Source organism: Gadus morhua, chromosome 15 (genome assembly GCF_902167405.1).
Source record: "Gadus morhua chromosome 15, gadMor3.0, whole genome shotgun sequence".
NCBI lineage: Eukaryota > Metazoa > Chordata > Actinopteri > Gadiformes > Gadidae > Gadus > Gadus morhua.
In genome coordinates, this window is record NC_044062.1 from 1346162 (window position 1) to 1368420 (window position 22259).

General features: G+C 48.5%; 2 protein-coding genes across 3 annotated transcripts in view; one reads left to right on the forward strand and one right to left on the reverse strand.

Annotated features, from left to right (window-relative positions):
* The window catches only part of wdfy4 (WDFY family member 4), a 59683-nt gene extending 39085 nt beyond the window's left edge, over window positions 1–20598 (forward strand). For both annotated transcript variants that reach the window (XM_030378938.1, XM_030378940.1), the window contains exons 50-64: window positions 3735–3777; window positions 3939–4058; window positions 4471–4588; window positions 4687–4796; window positions 6015–6165; window positions 6800–6891; window positions 9186–9404; window positions 10143–10263; window positions 13619–13776; window positions 14260–14418; window positions 14610–14789; window positions 16218–16400; window positions 17166–17277; window positions 18974–19103; window positions 20304–20598. In XM_030378938.1, the coding sequence (XP_030234798.1) occupies window positions 3735–3777; window positions 3939–4058; window positions 4471–4588; window positions 4687–4796; window positions 6015–6165; window positions 6800–6891; window positions 9186–9404; window positions 10143–10263; window positions 13619–13776; window positions 14260–14418; window positions 14610–14789; window positions 16218–16400; window positions 17166–17277; window positions 18974–19103; window positions 20304–20367 (1960 nt within the window). In that variant the 3' untranslated portion in view covers window positions 20368–20598. The remainder of the gene's footprint in view (window positions 1–3734; window positions 3778–3938; window positions 4059–4470; window positions 4589–4686; window positions 4797–6014; window positions 6166–6799; window positions 6892–9185; window positions 9405–10142; window positions 10264–13618; window positions 13777–14259; window positions 14419–14609; window positions 14790–16217; window positions 16401–17165; window positions 17278–18973; window positions 19104–20303) is intronic.
* LOC115559823 (leucine-rich repeat-containing protein 18) lies at window positions 42–2756 on the reverse strand. Its single transcript, XM_075074225.1, has 2 exons — window positions 2385–2756; window positions 42–966 (listed from the first exon to the last, which is right to left on the reverse strand). The coding sequence occupies exon 2, from the start codon at window positions 963–965 to the stop codon at window positions 183–185; it is 783 nt and encodes a 260-aa protein (XP_074930326.1). The 5' UTR covers window position 966; window positions 2385–2756; the 3' UTR covers window positions 42–182.
* Window positions 20599–22259: the final 1661 nt, after the last annotated feature.

Here is a 22259-nt window from a genome sequence, read left to right on the forward strand (position 1 = left end):
TTTCTTTCTTTATTTTTTCTTTTTTTTATTCAAAACACATAAAAATAATGTGTGGCAAGTGACCAGTTAACATGTAAATGTGGCCGGGAGAACCCTACCACATCATTGGACGACCATCACTGTCACGTCAGTGACTTTAAAAAGGACAAAGTTCCAGACTCTGTGGTCGGTCGGAGCCTCCGTCACCCCCTCATCCTCCACGCGTCCTGATTGGCCGCGGCCACCGAGTTGGGCGAGACCAGCCCCGAGTAGGTCCTCTTCCTCTTGTCCTCCTCCGGCCCCCTCCCGTCCCCTCGGGTGCTCCTGCGGTGCGGGGGCCTCTCCTGCCTGCACCGGTACAGACAGGCCCTGCACAGGCTGCTCTCCGGGGCCAGGTACAGCCCCGTGGCCCTGGGCTCCGCCGCCCCGTCCCCCGCCCCGTCCCCGCGGCCGTACGAACACGGGTTCCTCTTGGCGTTCAGCGTCCCGACGGCCGTGAGGAACTGGGGCAGCTCGGTGAAGAGGTTGTCGAACAGCCCCACGTCCTGCAGGGCGGGCAGGGCGGCCAGGCCCGGGGGCAGGCGGTCCAGCCGGTTCAGCCCCAGGTTGAGGCTCTGCAGGCGGGTCAGGGCGCCCAGGGCGGCGGGCAGGCCCCCGGAGCTCAGCCGGTTGTTGGAGACGTTGAGGTGGGTCAGCCCCACCAGCTGGCCCAGGGCCTCGGGCAGCGCCTCCAGCTTGTTGCTGTGCAGGTCCAGCCGGCTGAGTGACGTCAGGCTGCCCACGTCCTCCGGGAGCGTCTGCAGCAGGTTACGGCTGAGGTCCAGCTCGTCCACGTCGGCCATCTTGAGGAGGCACTTGGGGAAAGTGGCGATGCCCAGGTTACTGAGGTCCACACTCCGGCGGCCCTCTGCCGTGACCTTCAGCACCTTCTTGACCATCTTCAAGGTCACCTTCTTCCCCTTGGCCGCGGTGCGCTTGACCCCCATGCTGCAGGAAGACACACGGTACACAGGGCAGCTGTGATTCACCACTTCCCGCTTGGCATCGCACCTTTTCTGGCAATAGCTCTCCAGAGGCTGATTCAGGGTAATTTATGTAATCTTCAGCGCAATGGACTAATATTGAACATCAGAGAGAGGGTGTGTGTGTGTGTGTGTGTGTGTGTGTGTGTGTGTGTGTGTGTGTGTGTGTGGGAGTGGGAGATGTTATTTACACAGATACAAGGGATCATGTATGGCCTAAGGCATGAGGGGAAAGTGTTCTCTCTGGGGAATGGGGGCTTCAATAGTGTATTGGTTTTTCTGTGTGTGTGAGTGTGTTCATCTGAATCTGTGTGTGTGCGTTTGTGTGTTGTGTCTCCACCCCTGCCTACTCACCCAGTGTTGCCCATGGGGGTATTTAAGAGCATGGCTCTCTAATTAAGGCTAATGCCGGGGAACAATAGGAGAGAGTGGCGATGCAGGGAAGAACAGCAGAAAAACACAACGCGAATGAGTGGTGATGCTGCCGCTGCCCTCAGTCAGCTGAGGGAGCGCTCGGTCTCCTTCCCTCTCTTCATATCTCTCTATCTGTCTCTCAAGCAACTGCAAGTGTGTGTGTCTCTCTCTCGTTCACTCTCTCACGCTCTCGCCCTCTCTCTCGCTCTCTCTCTCAAGCCACCCCGAGTGTATGTGTGTCCATCTCCCTCTTTCTCTCCCTGCGACAGCACCTCTGCCTGCCAGCCGGTTCACCTCCATGCGTTTGGCTGCAGCGTGTGAGCGTGCACGAGTCAAATAAGGACTTTGATAAATGATCCGCACGAGTGTGTGACGAGAGCCGGTCCCCTCTCCTCCTTCCAGTCTCAAAGAGCAAGGTGTGTGTGTGTGTGTGTGTGTGTGTGTGTGTGTGTGTGTGTGTGTGTGTGTGTGTGTGTGTGTGTGTGTGTGTGTGTGTGTGTGTGTGTGTGTGTGTGTGTGTGTGTGTTCTACACCCCAAGGCCGTCTCTCGCCTCATTCATCATCCTAGGGATGAGAGAGGTTATCCGCAGCCGCTTGTTCCCATTATAACCTCCTATAGAAAACTATTGCATGGAATTATTACCCGCAATTAGATAACATACACTGAGCCAAATACAATGATTGATTTAGTGTAGTTTTACAAAATAATTTGGTTGGGAGTTATTGGGGTTAGAAATTGGATACACTTCACAAGAGCCATATAGTTTCCAGGTGTAGTCTATGAAGGTGTCAGGGCCATTTTCAGGGCAACATCTAGCGGTTTAATGTTGAATTATATTTGGTCATGTTGTGACTCCTATTATTATCTTCACCTCGATCTAAAACAAATCAAAGTACTTCTTTCATCAGTCAGGGACTGGATAATTTGGTAGATATTGTATCATTAATTAATTTACATTTTTTACTTACTTGTCACTCTTCTGTTGATATTGTGATCCAAAAGCTTGTTTACTTCCTTGTTTTTAACCTGGCACTGGCTTCAGTTTCCGTGAATAGGGCATTCAGGACAGAATCGCTCTGCCTCTACTGCACATTCTGCCAAGCACTGTTGTTTCAAAGTCCACTCCTAGCTGCTTTTCCTTACGCCAAGGAAAAAATAGCATTCGGTCAGCATTTTAAACCGGTTCTTGTTGGCTATCTCTGCGTTCACCTTTTAACTAACAGTGGCTTTTATTGTTCTAAGTACACCACAGAATGCAGGAGTTGTAACTAGCTGCTTTAATCTAGCTCTTTCCCACAAGTAGAACTCCTTCCAAACAGGGGCAGCCAAGCTTGCTCTTGTTTAAGACTGTTACTTAGCAACTGGTGTGCTTGGTGCCAGAACTTAATTGCCAAGTTACCGGCCCGTAGAGAGGGGAACAAGGAGATTTCAGCAGCAATCTCTTCTTAATTTATATTAAATAAGTTCAGATAGTTCTTTCATTAGTAAAACGCGTAATGAAATGAAAATGCATTGCTATTCTAGGAAGGCTTTTTTGTTTACATTTGAATAGGGAAATAAGGCATTTTGACTGTTCTTTATTTGAATTATTTAAGGATACCTAAAAAAATATTCTGATTGGTTGGGAAACGTAAAGGCTAAATACAAATAGCTATAAATAATATTTTTTTGTCACTATAAATTACCTGCAATTTACGGAAGGTAAATGAGTGAACAAAAAATGTTCATCAGTTCAGGAGAAACTATAGTAACTCATTTTCCGAACATATTTTCATGACAAACGACATCGACGGCATCCAACTGTTTCCCCGTGCAGCCTATAGATGGCGCCATGGGCTTTAATCTGTGGTGTCGCCGCCTGCGGGTCGCGCCGGAGCCTCCTCACGCAGGAGCCTCCTCGCTCCCGCTGTAACGGTTCTCCCAGCTGTGTACACACCACATGGATTCCCTGAACTTTTTCACTTCACCTCTGCTCCCGCTCTGGTCTGAGCGGCTGGATGCAAACCCATGAAACCCAGCATTCCAGGACTGGTTGCTATGCAACCCAACAGTCAAAACATGGACATGGCATTTGGTTTTGCTAATCCCCTTCTGTTTGTTTTACAGATTTTTATTTTTTCCTCTTTGTCCGCATGGGTGGACATGGCATTTTATTCTGCTATTTCCTTCTGTTTATTTTTGTTATTATGTGTATTTGTTTGTCTTGGTGTCAAACATTTACTATAGTGAAGCAATTTGAGGTATTTTAATTTAGCACTTAAATGCAGAAAAGTGAAGACATTTAATCCTGCTAATTAAAATGTTTGGGTTTGCCCCAGGAAAAGCCCTGCGGTCGGAAAGAAGGAAATGTTAAAATGGCAGGTAAAATACCCCTCAAAGAACTATTTAATATTGCTTGTTTTCTCACCAGAAGTTCAAGCATCATCATTCCGCTGCCGCGCTGTCAGTCGCTGGCCACCTCACTAACTGCAGCTTTACATTTGTTTGAACCTTTTCCAATGTTTGTCGGCGGCCCTCACCAGAGAGGGGACATCAGTAACTTTGAGTACCTGATGCATCTGAACACGCTGGCCGGGCGGACCTACAACGACATGATGCAGTATCCAGTCTTCCCCTGGGTCCTAGCTGACTACCTGTCAGAGGTGAGCCCCCCCTCCCACCAATCAGCCCCAGAGCAGAGGAGATCCATACAGGAAACCCTGTGAAACCACCACACTTCAATCCCATTTCTACCCCTTACCCATACCCTTACCCCTTCAAAACAAGGGGGAGGGGTAAGGGGTAGAAATGGGATTGGGCCTTATACGCCAATACAGCCCCTCCACATGATATAACTCATGCAAGCTTAATTGGTAATTGAAGGGTTTAGGGTCACGGACTGGGCCTCTTGTCATGTGGGCCTGTGAAGCCCTTTGAGGTTTGAAATGTGATTAAGACCTAAACAAATACAATGGAGTTGACTGTTAGGCGATAGAGGTGTACTAATCTGCAGAATTCGCTACCATTAACGCAGAAATCTGTGGATCTCTTTCTTTGTCTTCCTGGCCTCCAAAGACTCTTGATCTCTCCAATCCGGCGACGTTCCGGGATCTGTCCAAGCCAATGGGAGCCCAGACAGAGAAGAGGCGGGAGATGTTTGTGGAGAGATATGAAGAGATGGAGAACAGCGATGGTACCCCTTCTACTCTCAGACACTTGCTCAATATTAACACTTGTTTCCGGACCCTCCTGTAATATACCGTCCTCCCATCTTCTGTATCGATGACACAGGTGATCTGTTGGCTCGCTGCCACTACTGCACCCACTACTCCTCCGCTATCATCGTGGCGTCATTCCTGGTCAGGATGGAGCCGTTCTCCAACACCTTCCAAACCCTCCAGGTGAGACGGTGAACACGACGCGCTCCACGGCCAAACTGACAAACAGCCGCACGGATAAGTGTTTCTCTATTGTTTTTAATCATTGTTTTTGCGTCCTGAACCAGACAGGCTTTTTTGTCAATGCTGCATTGGAGTTGTGGTGTGTAGCTCGCTTTTTTTAGTCGGCAGCGCTGGCAGTGAGAGGCCGTTCTGTGGCCGGGCAGAGACCGCAGTGGGTGTGACCGAAAGGAAGACTAAAGATAAAACATGCCCCTAAGCACTTTCTGCCTTACTGACCTATTTTTTTTCTACGACAATAACTTTTGTTTTCGCGCTTGTTTTATTGTTCTTTTTTCTAATAGTATTACAGCATATTGACTCTACTGATATCAACCAGTATTAACTTGCATTTTAATTTTGTTACAGATCTTTATACATATTTGAATTGTCTTTAAAAAGCAAGAGGGAATATGTATGGACAACCATTGTTGCAATCTCAATTTAAAGCAAAATATGCACATGCAGGCACGCAAATACACACACAACCACACAACACATGTGTCCAAGTAGCTACACAAACTGATCAATAGGTATTTTTGTTGTTGAATTGAAAGTAATCATTGTAATAATAAAACCTAATATAGTTTTGGGAAGAAAACTGAATTAAAGAGGGATTTCAATATCTATGCAAATAATTAAGAGATGCATATAAATCATTTAAAAGAATCATATTGCAGAAGTTACCAATTTGCAATCCACTATCCAATTGATTATAATAAAAAAGCATGCATATTTGATAGTCAGAATAAAGCAATAACTGTGTTAGTTTTGTGATTCCCGTGTCTTTTCCTTCTCAGAAGCATAGAAAGGGGAACCCAGTAATATCCATAACCAGATTTGCATCTCTAAACAGAATCTGCTCTGTGTATATATAGTATTTCCATTCATTGAGGTAATTGTTTTACTCCCAAATTACATTCTCCCTCATGAGATTTCCGTCGTGGATTATACATATTTTTTTGGGTGCGAAAGATTAAATGCTATTTTGCAACACGGGACGAATGTGCCTTGCTTACATAATGCGCATAAACTAAAGGGCATGAAGAACGAAAGATGGCAGCACACTGTTGCTAGACGCCACTGGATGAGTTGTTAGGACTTTGTTTTGGGCTCTACCTGGTGAAGATGATGATGATGATGATGATGATGATGATGATGATGATGATGTGTGGTCCGCAGGGAGGGTTGGACATCCCCGAGCGGATGTTCCACAGCGTGCGCTGGGAGTGGGAGTCGGCCTCCAGGGACAACATGGGCGACGTCCGGGAGCTCATCCCGGAGTTCTACTACCTGCCAGACTTCCTGAGCAACTCCAACCACATCCAGCTGGGTCAGACGACACACAAACACGCACAAGAATCAACGTTCGCAGAATAAAGAATGTGGAATTTTGTTTACTGTTTAACAAAGCTGTCGATGGAAAGTGTTGATAGTTGGTAATTAATTGGGTCTGTCTTTGTCTGCATCTGTGTCTGTGATTGTATGCATGCTGTGTGTGTTTGTGTCTGTCTACTGTGTGTCTGTGTACTGTGTGTGTGTTTGTGTGTTCCCTGTGTATGTCTGTCGAGTGTGTGTGTGTTCCCTGTGTATCTGTCGACTGTGTGTGTGTGTGTCTGTGTGTGTGTGTGTTCCCTGTGTGTGTGTTCCCTGTGTGTGTGTGTGTGTGTGTGTGTTTGTGTGTGCGAGTGTGTTCCCTGTGTGTCTGTCGACTGTGTGTGTGTCTGTCGACTGTGTGTGTGTGTGTGTGTGTGTGTTACCTGTGTGTGTCTGTCGACTGTGTGTGCGTGTGTGTGTGTGTGTGTGTGTGTCCGTCCCCTGTGTGTCTGTCAACTGTGTGTGTGTTTGTGTGTGTGTGTGTGTGTCCCCTGTGTTTCTGTCGACTGTGTGTGTGTTTGTGTGTGTGTGTGTGTGTCCCCTGTGTGTGTCTGTCGACTGTGTGTGTGTGTGTGTGTGCGTGCTTACAGGCTGCATGGAGGACGGCACTGCTCTGGGGGACGTGGTGTTGCCCCCGTGGGCTAAAGACGACCCCCACGAGTTCATCAGGGCCCACCGAGAGGTCTGTACCGCACCCAGCACCCAAGACCCCCCAGCACCCAAGACCCCCCAGCACCCAAGACCCCCCAACACCCAAGACCCCCCAACACCCAGCACCCAAGACCCCCCAACACCCAGCACCCAAGACCCCCCAACACCCAGCACCCAACACCCCCCAACACCCAAGACCCCCCAACACCCAGCACCCAACACCCAAGACCCCCCAACACCCAACACCCCCCAACACCCAAGACCCCCCAACACCCAGCACCCAACACCCAACACCAAAGACCCCCCAACACTTAAGACCCCCCAACACTTAAGACCCCCCAACACCCAAGACCCCCCAACACTTAAGACCCCCCAACACCCAACACCCCCCAACACTTAAGACCCCCCAACACTTAAGACCCCCCAACACCCAAGACCCCCCAACACCCAACACCCAACACCCCCCAACACCCAAGACCCCCCAACACCCAGCACCCAACACCCAAGACCCCCCAACACCCAACACCCCCCAACACCCAAGACCCCCCAACACCCAGCACCCAACACCCAACACCAAAGACCCCCCAACACTTAAGACCCCCCAACACTTAAGACCCCCCAACACCCAAGACCCCCCAACACTTAAGACCCCCCAACACCCAAGACCCCCCAACACCCAAGACCCCCCAACACCCAACACCCCCCAACACCCAAGACCCCCCAACACCCAAGACCCCCCAACACCCAACACCCCCCAACACCCAACACCCCCCAACACCCAAGACCCCCCAACACCCAACACCCCCCAACACCCAAGACCCACCAGCACCCCCGAACACTGTGGCTCTGACTCAACTCATAGTAGACCACCAGACAGACAGGCTTGTGTTGGGCCTTGTGTTGCCCCCCCCCCCCCAGCCTGTATGCGCTCCAGTCATGGGCACCAAATCAATCCTATTCATGACCTCTGAAAGGACCTCGCTGGGGCCGGCGACGGGAGGATGAGCTCCTGATAGCCGCTGACTGTCTCCATAGACAGCGGGGGGCTCGTCTGGGGGGGGCTCGTCTGGGGGGGGCTCGTCTGGGGGGGGCAGAGGGGTGCAGCCGTGCTTTAGTTGCCAGTTGTCGCTGAGAGAACAACAAGACCATTCAGGACAAGGGGAAGGCAACTCGGTTTATCTTCTTAGTTTTCTTGTCTAACAAGCTTAATGTTGTCCTCTCGTTATAAATACCCCCCCTATACACAGACACACGTACACGCAGACACACGGAGGAACACAAACGCACACACTGATGGTGTGGTGTAATTGTGTCTTTTTTGATTGCTTGTTTGGTGCTCATATCAGAACCAGGCTTATGTTATTTGTGTATTCTGTGCCGCCCTGGGGCCCTTATATTGGTTATCGGTCTGTAATCTACTGAACTACTCATACCACATCCCGTTATCACAAAATTAGCCCTTTTCAACTTTTTCCGCTCCCTCCCTCTCATACGCGGATTAACACAGGACAATATGCACCAGTTATGAGCCCAATATGTTGTTGTTGCTTGGGTTTTATTCCTACTTATCTTTGTGTTATTTGAGTATGAAGTTATTATGGTCGGGCTTAAGGATAGTAGCGATTGTAATGGCCACTTTTCCCTCGCTTACCTCCCCAAATGATTCTTTGATTCAAACACGCAGGGATAAACTCATAACACAGCTGCCTAAACTTCCAGCCCCCCAGGACGTTTTTAAATGGACTTTTGGCCACGAGATCATACACTGCCGACAATAACGGGATTGCTGGCTAAGTGTGCTCACACCAAAAGTTCTCTATATTTTTCCTGTTTCTGTCATCTTTTTCATGAGTTATGGTTTAGGTATCTCGGTTTTCATAACAGATGGAGCGCTCGGTTCAAACTATATGCAGCTGATGGTAGGGTTTGAGTTGAACTTCAAACAGTTATTGGAGTGGCAGCGGCCTCAGTCATACCTCATCCTTTCTCTCTCTTGCCACGACTCACTCACTCACTCACTCACTCACTCACTCACTCACTCACTCACTCACTCACTCACTCACTCACTCACTCACTCACTCACTCACTCACTCACTCACTCACTCACTCACTCACTCACTCACTCACTCACTCACTCACTCACTCATCCCTCCTCATCTCGATCTTCTCTCCCTCTTGTGTCTGTCTCTCTCTCTCTGTCTTTCTGTCTGTCTCTCTCTCTCTCTCTCTCTCTCTCTCTCTCTCTCTCTCTCTCTCTCTCTCTCTCTCTCTCTCTCTCTCTCTCTCTCTCTCTCTCTCTCTCCTCCCCCCCCCCCCCCCACCCAGGCGTTGGAGAGCGACTACGTCAGCGCCCACCTCCACCTGTGGATCGACCTGATCTTCGGTCACCGTCAGCAGGGCTCTGCGGCGGTGGAGAGCCTCAACACCTTCCACCCCTACTTCTACGCCCAGCGGAGGACCAGGTCGCCCGACGTCCCGCTGGACCCCGTCGTCAAGAGCACCATGCTGGGATACGTCAGCAACTTCGGCCAGGTGCCCAAGCAGGTACCGGAGGCCTCTGGGGCAGCCTGTGGGCGGGGTCGCGGTCTGGACGCGTGGTTGATAGTGGGGGTCCCCCGATACTGAGATGGAGGACCTATCAGCTGTAGGGCTTGTAGACCAGAATGCATCATTGGTATTCTTTTGAAGGCGACACATTTTGTGATTCTGAGAGAGTTGTAGTATTCTGAATTCCTGTATCAACGTAAATATAACATAACCTAGGCTTATCTAAACTTTTTCTTGCTTGCCACGTCTGACAGTTTTAAACCCAACAATTTCTCCCCATAATGACAAATAATTTTACGATGAATTACAAAACTATGACCAAAACAGCATTACTACCAGTAATATTCCTCTGCTCCAATTCTATACTGTACTATACTATACAAAACTATCCTATACTATATTATACTTCTGAAGTGCAGAAGTGACGTCACGAAGTACAAGACGTATAAACCAACGTATAATGATACGTTTTTCTGATGCTTTTTCATTCCGTTTTCTTCCTACTACGACTTCATACGCTTAACTCGCTTTGTGAGGAAGCAGATGGAAGTTGGGATCGCGACCTTTTTGCTGAACTGTAACCCAGAAGCCACGGGGTCGCGTCCTCTGTGGGGTCAGCCTACCTTCATGCAGGCTGACGGCGCTGGCTCCTGAAGGACATGAGTCTGTAACCACTGAGGTGCTGAGGGTCCTAGCGTCCCCAGTGTTAACTACGTCCCCCCTTAACCCCCCCAGCTCTTCAGCAAGCCGCACCCGGCCCGCGGCGCGTCCAGGAAGGAGCCGGCCCCCCCGGCCCATCCGCCTCCCTTCTTCTTCAGCCCCGAGAAGCTGAAGTCCGGCGGCCAGCCCTACAAAGGTAACGCAAGACGCCGGGGGAGGGTATACAGCAGCGCACGCACGCGCACGCATACGCAGACGCACACACACACACAGGGGGCTGGAAATTAAAACAACCCTTTTAAAAAATTCGAAAGTCTAATTAAAGTGAATTACAACAACAGTGTGTTACCTAATTACGGGGTTTTCCCTCGCTGACAGAGTTTTCGTGCAAAAGCAGTCGAATCCATTAGGGTCCGTCTCATCTTGTGTTTTTTATAGTACTTTTAGTGTTTTATTTCAAACAAATGACATTACTCTCACACACACACACACACACACACACACACACACACACACAGACACAGACACAGACACAGACACAGACACAGACACACACACACACACACACACACACACACACACACACACACATAAAAATATACAAATGTCGCACTTCAAGTCTTCCGGGAGCCATTTAAAAACGGGGCACTGAATTTGTCCACAACACATAAATTTAGTGTAAGGGTTTAGGTGGAGATGTGTGTGTGTGTGTGCTGGGTGTTATGGAGCACAATATGGAGATGACGGGCGCGCTGAGCTCTACTTAATAATCTCAATATCCCTGAAGACCCACTGAGCGAGAGGTGATGAATCTGGTCATGCTCGGGGAGAGATTCCTGCATATTACATTTCCTATTAAATCTTTTGACTGTCTGATCTGATCAATAAGCAGATGGAGATGAATAGGGAAGGGGCGTGGTGGCGGGGTCTAGATGCAGCGGCAGCGATGGGGACATAATGATTTCTGTCCCTTTTTCTGCGTGAATAGGTCAATTACAGGTGCAATTACAGTCTCGCACACACATGCACATACTGTACACACAAACACACACACGCACACAATTCTGCTGTCCAGAATGTTAGTGTCCCCTAAGGCCAGCTGTGTGTGTGTGTGTGTGTGTGTGTGTGTGTGTGTGTGTGTGTGTGTGTGTGTGTGTGTGTGTGTGTGTGTGTGTGTGTGTGTGTGTGTGTGTGTGTGTGTGTGTGTGTGTGTGTGTGATCTCTGTTTAATTGCCATTTTTCGGGGGTCAATTTAATGAAATCCTCCTCCCAAGTTTCTCTGGGCCGATATCTCCCAAACACTTTAACGTGATGCTTTTGAAGAGCAATTACTTGTGTTTGAGCAGGTACGTTTATTCAGGTGGTGTGAGGAGGACTGAGGACCCCCCCCCCCCCTCTACAGCTCTACATCTCCTCGCTCTATAACGCTTTTCACGCCGCAACTTTTTTAATGGCCGAATTCCTAATTCCCCCTTTTTACAAATCAACAAAACCCACAAAAGTCACAAGAACTTCCGCGAGACTCTATATTATCTGTACATTAGTGTGTATATTAGTGTGTATATTATCTGTACATTAGTGTGTATATTATCTGTACATTAGTGTGTACGTTAGTGTGTACATTAGTGTGTATATTATCTGTACATTAGTGTGTACAGTAGTGTGTACATTAGTGTGTATATTTTCTGTACATTAGTGTGTACGTTAGTCTGTACAGTAGTGTGTACGTTAGTGTGTATATTAGTGTGTACATTAGTGTGTATATTAGTGTGTATATTAGTGTGTACGTTAGTGTGTATATTATCTGTACAGTAGTGTGTACATTAGTGTGTATATTATCTGTACATTAGTGTGTACATTAGTGTGTATATTTTCTGTACATTAGTGTGTACAGTAGTGTGTACATTAGTGTGTATATTAGTGTGTATATTATCTGTACATTAGTGTGTACATTAGTGTGTACATTAGTGTGCATATTTTCTGTACATTAGTGTGTACATTAGTGTGTACAGTAGTGTGTACAGTAGTGTGTACATTAGTGTGTACAGTACATTAGTGTGTACATTAGTGTGTACAGTAGTGTGTACATTAGTGTCTATATTATCTGTACATTAGTGTGTACAGTAGTGTGTACAGTAGTGTGTACATTAGTGTGTACATTAGTGTGTATATTATCTGTACATTAGTGTGTACAGTAGTGTGTACAGTAGTGTGTACAGTAGTGTGTACATTAGTGTGTACATTAGTGTGTACATTAGTGCGTACATTAGTGTGTATATTATCTGTACATTAGTGTGTACAGTAGTGTGTACATTAGTGTGTATATTTTCTGTACATTAGTGTGTACATTAGTGTGTACAGTAGTGTGTACATTAGTGTGTATATTATCTGTACATTAGTGTGTACATTAGTGTGTACAGTAGTGTGTACGTTAGTGTGTATATTATCTGTACATTAGTGTGTACAGTAGTGTGTACATTAGTGTGTACAGTACATTAGTGTGTACATTAGTGTGTACATTAGTGTGTACATTAGTGTGTATATTATCTGTACATTAGTGTGTACAGTAGTGTGTACGTTAGTGTGTACAGTAGTGTGTACATTAGTGTGTATATTATCTGTACATTAGTGTGTACAGTAGTGTGTACAGTAGTGTGTACAGTAGTGTGTACAGTAGTGTGTACAGTAGTGTGTACATTAGTGTGTATATTATCTGTACATTAGTGTGTACAGTAGTGTGTACAGTAGTGTGTACAGTACATTAGTGTGTACAGTAGTGTGTACATTAGTGTCTATATTATCTGTACATTAGTGTGTACAGTAGTGTGTACGTTAGTGTGTACAGTAGTGTGTACATTAGTGTGTATATTATCTGTACATTAGTGTGTACATTAGTGTGTACAGTAGTGTGTACATTAGTGTGTACATTAGTGTGTACATTAGTGTGTACAGTAGTGTGTACAGTAGTGTGTACAGTAGTGTGTACAGTACATTAGTGTGTACATTAGTGTGTACAGTAGTGTGTACATTAGTGTATACAGTAGTGTGTACATTAGTGTGTACAGTAGTGTGTACATTAGTGTCTATATTATCTGTACATTAGTGTGTACAGTAGTGTGTACATTAGTGTGTATATTATCTGTACATTAGTGTGTACAGTAGTGTGTACAGTAGTGTGTACGTTAGTGTGTACAGTAGTGTGTACATTAGTGTGTACAGTAGTGTGTACATTAGTGTGTACAGTAGTGTGTACGTTAGTGTGTATATTTTCTGTACATTAGTGTGTACAGTAGTGTGTACGTTAGTGTGTACAGTAGTGTGTACATTAGTGTGTACAGTAGTGTGTACGTTAGTGTGTATATTTTCTGTACATTAGTGTGTACAGTAGTGTGTACATTAGTGTGTACAGTAGTGTGTACATTAGTGTCTATATTATCTGTACATTAGTGTGTACAGTAGTGTGTACATTAGTGTGTACAGTAGTGTGTACATTAGTGTGACCAGTAGTGTGTACGTTAGTGTGTGGGTCTGATCTCGGTCCCCGTCCACAGAGCTGCCGAGGGGCCCGGTGGGGCAGATCGTGTGCCTGGAGAAGGAGGTGCTGGTGCTGGACGGGCAGCGCCTGCTGCTGTGCCCGCTCTGGAGCTGCTGCTTCAGCTGGGGCTTCCCCGACAACAGCTGCGCCTTCGGGAACTACGCCACGGACAAGGTGCGCCACGGGGCTCCGTGAGGGCGATGAGGGGGGTACCCTACTGGGACTAGGGTCGTGGCAGTGTGCGCACGTCACGACGATGGGATCAGAAGGTATCGGCAGACACAATATGCAGCGTCCTCTCGCTAGATGGTGTGGAACCTTTACGATGATCATACAGAATATTCCCTTTTTTCTCTCTCTGTGTTTACGTTGGGAAGTGGAGAACTGTTTGTTGGCATCATGACGTCATCGCGTCACGAGGAGATATTTTTTTAATAATAATATTGATATTGACTCATCGATAGCTCATCATTATCAGCACCGGCCGGTGATATCATCTTCACATCAATGCATCCTGAATTATTCCCAACAGATGGATGAACAGAGAGAGACAGATCTGGGCATGTCATCCCACTGTCCTACTGGTGCATTGTGGTCGTTCTTATGACTGACTGTGTGTGTGTGTGTGTGTGTGTGTGTGTGTGTCCCTCTCCCCAGACCTTTGCGGTGTGTGAGCGTCTGCGTGACTGGGGGGAGACCCTGTGTGCGGCCTGTCCGGACCCCGGCACGCTGGTCACGGCGGGCAGCAGCACGGTGGTGTGTGTGTGGGACCTGGGGCTCGCCAAGGACAAGCTCACACACATCAGGCTGCGGCAGGTGAGGCCCGCTCAGTGCACGCTTGGATCAGTGTGTGTGTGTGTGTGTGTGTGTGTGTGTGTGTGTGCGTGGACAAACTCTCACAAGAAGCTTCAGCAGGTCCGCACGTGTGTGCATGTGTGTGCGCCCGGGCACGTGTGTTTCTGCCTCGTCCTAACGTGCTCCGTGTGCCCCCCCCCCCCCCCCCCCAGCCGCTGTACGGCCACACGGACGCCGTCACCTGCCTGGCGGTGTCGCGGGGTCACGGGGTCATCGTCAGCGGGTCCCGGGACCGCACCGCCATCCTGTGGGACCTGGCCGAGCTGGGCTACGTGGCCCAGCTGGCCGGGCACGCCGCCGCGGTCACGGCGCTCGCCATCAACGACCTCACCGTGAGACCCGCCACCTCCCTCCCTCCCTCTGTCAGAGTCATGGTCTCTCTACCGCTCGCTCCCTCTGTCAGAGTCATGGTCTCTCTACCGCTCGCTCCCTCTGTCAGAGTCATGGTCTCTCTACCGCTCGCTCCCTCTGTCAGAGTCATGGTCTCTCTACCGCTCGCTCCCTCTGTCAGAGTCATGGTCTCTCTACCCCTCGCTCCCTCTGTCAGAGTCATGGTCTCTCTACCGCTCGCTCCCTCTGTCAGAGTCATGGTCTCTCTACCGCTCGTCTTCCACTCCTTCGTCTACACTTCTTGCTCACTCTCTTGTCGTCTCTCTCACTGTTATGTGTACTCTCTCTCTCTTTCTCTCACTCTTCCTCACTCCCTCTCTCACTCCCTCTCTCACTCCCTCTCTCTCTGTTATGTGTACTCTCTCTCTCTTTCTCTCACTCTTCCTCACTCCCTCTCTCACTCCCTCTCTCACTCCCTCTCTCACTCTTCCTCACTCCCTCTCTCACTCCCTCTCTCACTCCCTCTCTCTCTGTTATGTGTACTCTCTCTCTCTTTCTCTCACTCTTCCTCACTCCCTCTCTCACTCCCTCTCTCACTCCCTCTCTCACTCTTCCTCACTCCCTCTCTCACTCCCTCTCTCACTCCCTCTCTCACTCCCTCTCTCTCTGACACTCTCACTCCCTCTCTCACTCCCTCTCTCACTCCCTCTCTCACTCTCTGACACTCTCACTCCCTCTCTCTCTGACACTCTCACTCCCTCTCTCTCTGACACTCTCACTCCCTCTCTCACTCCCTCTCTCACTCCCTCTCTCTCTGACACTCTCACTCCCTCTCTCTCTGACATTCTCACTCCCTCTCTCACTCTTCCTCACTCCCTCTCTCACTCCCTCTCTCACTCCCTCTCTCACTCCCTCTCTCTCTGTTATGTGTACTCTCTCTCTCTTTCTCTCACTCTTCCTCACTCCCTCTCTCACTCCCTCTCTCACTCTTCCTCACTCCCTCTCTCACTCCCTCTCTCACTCCCTCTCTCACTCCCTCTCTCTCTGACACTCTCACTCCCTCTCTCACTCCCTCTCTCACTCCCTCTCTCACTCTTCCTCACTCCCTCTCTCACTCCCTCTCTCTCTGACACTCTCACTCCCTCTCTCACTCCCTCTCTCTCTGTTATGTGTACTCTCTCACTCCCTCTCTCACTCTTCCTCACTCCCTCTCTCACCCCCTCTCTCTCTCACTCTCTCACTCCCCTCCCCGTCTTCTGCCCTCCCTGTCTCCTCCGATCTTGTTGTTGTCGGCGACGACGATAATTGTGGTATGATTAAATAAAATATTGAATAGTTTCCGGGCGCTTCAGGTCGTCGTGTGACGGTGTGTGTTAGTGTGTGTGTGTGAACGATGCGTGTCCTAATGCGTTGGTCCTCCCCCCCCCCAGGGGGAGATAGCGTCCTGCTCCGGGGCCCAGCTCTACCTGTGGACCATGAAGGGACAGCTGCTGTCCCGCGTGGCCACGTCCTGCCGGCCCCTGGGGGACATCCTGTGTGTGGGCTTCACGCAGACGCAGGAGTGGGACGCGCGCAACGCCCTCGTCACCGGCAGCGCCGACGGCGTTGTGCGGGTGCGTGTGTGTGTGTGTGTGTGTGTGTGTGTGTGACCACGCGAGCGTGCGTGTGCGTCTGTCTGCTGTGGCCATTTGCGTGTGTGTGTCTGTGTGAGTGCTTGTGTGTGTGTGTATGTGTGTGCGCCTGCGTGAGTGAGTGTGTGCGTGTGTGAGTGAGTGGGTGCTTGTTTGTCTTAGGAGGAGGTTGTTAAAGTTTGTCCTGGATCCTGTTTTGCTGAACGAATCCATTTTCCCTCTGAGCAGATCGGTGCCGCCGCGTCCGAACTGACCTCATTATATCTGTATTAGTCTTCAGGTCCCCATTTGAATGTCCACCAAGATATAAATAGCAGCGTATGGATTGTGGAGATACGAATGTGGGCACTCATGCTGTGTGTGTGTGTGTGTGTGTGTGTGTGTGTGTGTGTGTGTGTGTGTGTGTGTGTGTGTGTGTGTGTGTGTGTGTGTGTGTGTGTGTGTGTGTGTGTGTGTGTGTGTGCACCTGCTTGCAACACCACTGTTTATAATAAGTATGCAACTATGCCTCAAACACAGAATGCTTACAAATGGGATAATTGTCTATGTTATTATTGAGATGTATTGTGTGTGTGTGTTTGTTTCTGTATGCGTGTGTTGGTTAAAGTGTGCGTACGTGCATGCGTTCCCTCAAACACGTGTGTGTGTGTGTGTGTGGGCTCACATGTCCACATGTGTGTGTGTGTGATCACGCGTGTTGTGCTACATCTTCATTTCCCGGCCTGCTGTTGTGTGATCGTCATATAGATGTGGAGGACGGAATACACCAGAACACCACCACCACCCCCACCACCGGCCGGAGCTGAGGCGCGTGCGTTCCCCGGGTCGGACCTCCACCCTCCGCAGCCGGATGGAGCCGGTAAAACCAAGCCCCGCACACACAGCGCGCACGGACACACACACACACACACACACACACACACACACACACACACACACACACACACACACACACACACACACACACACACACACACACACACACACACACACACACACACACACACACACACAGACACACACACACAGACACACAAATACAGACACGCATGCGCGCGCACACAGACACACACACACACACACACACACACACAAATACAGACACACACGCATGCACGCGCGTGCGCGCACACAGACATGCACACACACACAGACATACACGTGTTTCATTTATTGTTTTTGTAGTTAGCAATAGTGCATTCATACTAGATGTGGAAAGCAGTTTTTTTTTCTTCTGCTAATAAAAGGGGGGCATGTTTTTATGTGAAATCCAGAATCCATCACGTGTCATTGCGTTTATTTAGAGACGCAAAGTATAACAACGCAGGAGGTTTGTTCTTTGGCTGTCTCTGACGACTTTTTGCTGCTGTTGTTGTTGTTGTTGTGGCGGTGCTAGATGGATCTTTTTAATGCTTGCAACATCCCTCGCTAGCATTAGGGCTACCAGGAATTATGCTGTTATAAAGTTATTAAACATAGAGGCAGTAAACACTGATGAGTAATTCTGCTGACGTGTGTGTGTTTGCGAGTGTGCACTTGTGTGTGTGTGTGTGTGTGTGTGTGTGTGTGTGTGTGTGTGTGTGTGTGTTTGTGAGTGTGCACTTTTGTGTGTGTGTGTGTGTGTGTGTGTGTGTGTGTGTGTGTGTGTGTGTGTGTGTGTGTGTGTGTGTGTGTGTGTGTGTGTGTGTGTGTGTGTGTGTGTGTGTGTAATTTAGAAAGCAATAATACCCAGATCCAATTTGGCATACATTGGTTCCAGCCCCACGTCACCTCACCAGAGTATTACACTTGGCAAATTACATTGGGACGCGTGGTTTGCGCAAAACCACCGCTCGTATATTGGAAGGATTTTTCTCTCTTAAACTGGCGGGCTGACCAACTGATAAACACGTTTAATTGGCATAATTGTGAGGTGTTTCCGGGGGGGGGGGGCTTTTGCCTCTGTAACGGGCTAGGGGTCACGTCTGACGGGGGGAGACTTGAAATGCTTATCTTTGACAGAAGTGGATGTGTGTGTCAGAGTTTTTTTTCTTGGTGTGTGCGTGTGTGTTTCTCTGTGCGTGTGTGTGTGTGTTTCTCTGTGTGTGTGTGTATGTGTGTGTATGTTTGTCTGTGCGTGTGTGTGTGTGTGTTTCTCTGTGCGTGCGTGCATGTGTGTGTGTGTGTGTGTTTCTCTGTGCGTGTCTGTGTGTGTGTCTGTGTGTGTGTGTTTCTCTGTGCGTGCGTGCATGTGTGTGTGTGTGTGTGGGTGTTTCTCTGTGTGTGTGTGTGTGCGTTTCTCTGTGTGTGTGTGTGTGTGTGTGTGTGTGTGTCTGTGCGTGTCTGTGTGTGTGTTTGTGTGTGTTTCTCTGTGTGCGTGCATGTGTGTGTGTGTGTGTGTCTCTGTGTGTGTGTGTGTGTGTTTCTCTGTGTGTGTGTGTGTGTGTGTGTGTGTGTGTGTGTGTGTGTGTGTGTGTGTGTGTGTGTGTGTGTGTGTTTCTCTGTGTGTGTGTGTGTGTGTTCCTCTATGTGTGAGCCTGTCCCTAAGTCCCCTCTCTCTGCCGTTGGTTCCCCAGGGTGCTGTCCTGGCCGGGGCGGCGTCTGGAGCAGACAGCTGGTTCTGTGTCGGGAGCTCAACCGCAATCAGACCGCCACGAGGCGCCGGAACAAACCCAACCCGGCCATCACCGCCCTGGCCATGTCCAGGTACACACACCCCCACCGTACACACATCCTCACCGTACACACACCCTCACCGTACACACACCCTCACCGCACACACACCCTCACCGCACAGCGCACACACCCTCACCGCACACACACCCTCACCGCACACACACCCTCACCACACACACACCCTCACCACACACACACCCTCACCGTACACACACCCTCACCGTACACACACCCTCACCGTACACACATCCTCACCGTACACACATCCTCACCGTACACACACCCCCACCGTACACACACCCCCACCGTACACACATCCTCACCGTACACACACCCCCACCGTACACACACCCTCACCGTACACACACCCTCACCGTACACACACCCCCACCGTACACACACCCTCACCGTACACACACCCTCACCGTACACACACCCTCACCGTGCACACACCCTCACCGTACACACACCCTCACCGTGCACACACCCTCACCGCACAGCGCACACACCCTCACCGTACACACACCCTCCCCGCGCACACACCCTCACCGTACACACACCCTCACCGCGCACACACCCTCACCGCACACACACCCTCACCGTACACACATCCTCACCATACACACACCCTCACCGTACACACACCCTCACTGTACACACACCCTCACCGCACACACACCCTCACCGTACACACACCCTCACCGTGCACACACCCCCACCGCACACACCCTCACCGCACACACACCCCCACCTATCTGGCCCTGTCCAGGTTCACCCTCACCCTCTCTTATTGCTGAGTCAGATCGCTGACGGGATGGGGGTGTACTACATAACTAGAGAGGCGAGGGGGGCACATCGAGATGGATTCATCAAGCCGAGAAAAAGACTGATCTCGTTGTGATCCATGTTATTTTACTGTATTATTGATAATAATAATAGTCGTTCATGTATATTTTATATAAAGATACATGAATATTGCTAATATTCCATTCATTTACCATTCATGTTATCATGTTTGCAATGAATTTTTACATTTGCTCCTGAATTTCTCCGGGAACGGAGCAGTAGTATCTTTTTTTTATAAATTTTCCAATTTTCCTGTGAATTTTAGAGACTTAAATAATTAAGTTTGAACTGTTGTTGAAAATGTTTTGAAGGACTGCTCTGATTATGACGGTGATGATGGTTATTATGCTGATCGTTATGATGGTCTTAATTAACCTGATGCAGGAGCCACGCCACCCTGTTGGTCGGGGACGCGTGGGGGAGGGTCTTCACCTGGATCTGCTCCTGAGAGGAGGAAGAGGCTGATCCGTCCGCCTTTATCGACCCCCCCCCCCCATCTCTCCACACGCCGGGCGGGAGGAGAGACCGTCCCGCAAATCATCACAATATCAGTGTTCTCAGGATCGTGTGTGTGTATGTGTGTCTTTGTGTTTGTGCGTGTGTGTGTGTTTCGTGTGCGTGTTTCTTTGTTTTGTGTGTGTGTGTGTGTTTCGTGTGCGTGTTTCTGTGTTTTGTGTGTGTGTGCTTGTGTGTGTGTTTTGTGTGCGTGTTTCTGTGTTTTGTGTGTGTGTGTGTGTGCGTGTGTGTTTCGTGTGCGTGTTTCTGAGTTTTGTGTGTGTGTGCGTGTGCGTGTGTTTTGTGTGCGTGTTTCTGTGTTTTGTGTGTGTGTGTGTGTGTGTGACGTCCAATGAGGGCTTTTATATTATTATATTGTTTTATATTGGATGCATTTAAATGTGAATCCCTGAAACGATGCTGTGCAATCAGGGCTTTCAAGCAGAGGATATTATGTAATATTAAGCACAGTATATTTTCTATGTACAGATAACAAGAACAATACAGAATATCTGTAGTGTCTTATATTTTAATTCTTAAATGAAAAGTGTATCACACAAGTATTGTGCTCACGGTGATATTTAATTCTGTTTATATGTTTGTAAATAATGCATTTTAACAAATTGTAATAAATCTGAATGAACTTTACTTAATCTGCTTTAGTGACTCAAGTGTTACAGATTTTTCAATAATTAAATCTTTTTACCCAAATCTAGGTTCTCCTGAAACAAGGTTTGATGAATCGAACTGAAGCTAAAATAGTACATTGAAACCCTCTCCTATGATAACACATGACCCATATTCAGACAGCTGGCTAGCATATGACACTAACTCACTGTGTACTTCTACACCCTCTGTTTTTATCACAGACTTAGCACAGTTAGCATAACCTATGATAGATTGTCGTCACAGTGTCGTCTCATGACCTCCCCATTCATCATGTTTTTCCTATATACCTCTCCTCTCTAAGTTCCTGTACCACAGAACACTTAACTGAACGTACTGCTCTCAGAATCAGACTTGTACATCACAACCTCACTTCGCACCGCCTGCCTTTTGGTAGGATGCGTTGGGACGCTATTATTGTGTTGGTGGTAAGGTTTTTTTTTGGCATCGTTTGGTAATTAATCGTGAAATGAGTTGTCATTATGAGAAGACATTGTTGTGTGTGCTTGTTTCCCATGCGAGACATTGCAAAACCACTTTTTTATAAGCCTAGGTTAATTTAGGAATTAACAGTACTGCAACTCTCATGAGTCCTCTCAAATGGACGGAGTGTCGCCAAACAACAAATCCCATGATGCATTCTGATGGGACTACGAATAACCTAGTAATTGCTGGTCCTGGGGCTGCATTATCTTATTTTTCATCTTGTAAAATCCTGACCATTCCTGGACAAAAGGCCTCCGTGTCTTGGCATGTCATGGCGTGAGGGTTCTAGCTTGTAGTTGTCATCACATGATGTGACTCACATGTGGCACAACAGAGTCAGGAGATGTTTATACCCTCCAGCTCTTGTTTTCCGCAACATGTTTTTCATTTTAGTCCTTGGAGGTCATTTGGAGTAAATCGACTTCTCATGAAATGTGCTTCAAACTACTTGTTGGTCTTTGTTGTTGATATTTCACAAACATGTCTTTAACAAGGCCGCCCCCCTTCTCCCCCCCCCCCCTTGTTTTCTGGGTGGTTTTGCTGACCACAAAAAACAACCCAAACCCCACCGAAACTAAATCAAACATGATCCCCTAATCACCGCCGTTGCCGCGGTAACACATTCTTGTGGCCTTTCTGAAGACAAGCATCCACTTCCTTCCTTTTTTTCCCCTTTTTATTTTCTTCTTGCTA

What these genes read in the sequence shown, in the direction of transcription:
- LOC115559823 (XM_075074225.1), bottom strand. Translation starts at nt 965, where the DNA reads ATGGGGGTCAAGCGCACCGCGGCCAAGGGGAAGAAGGTGACCTTGAAG.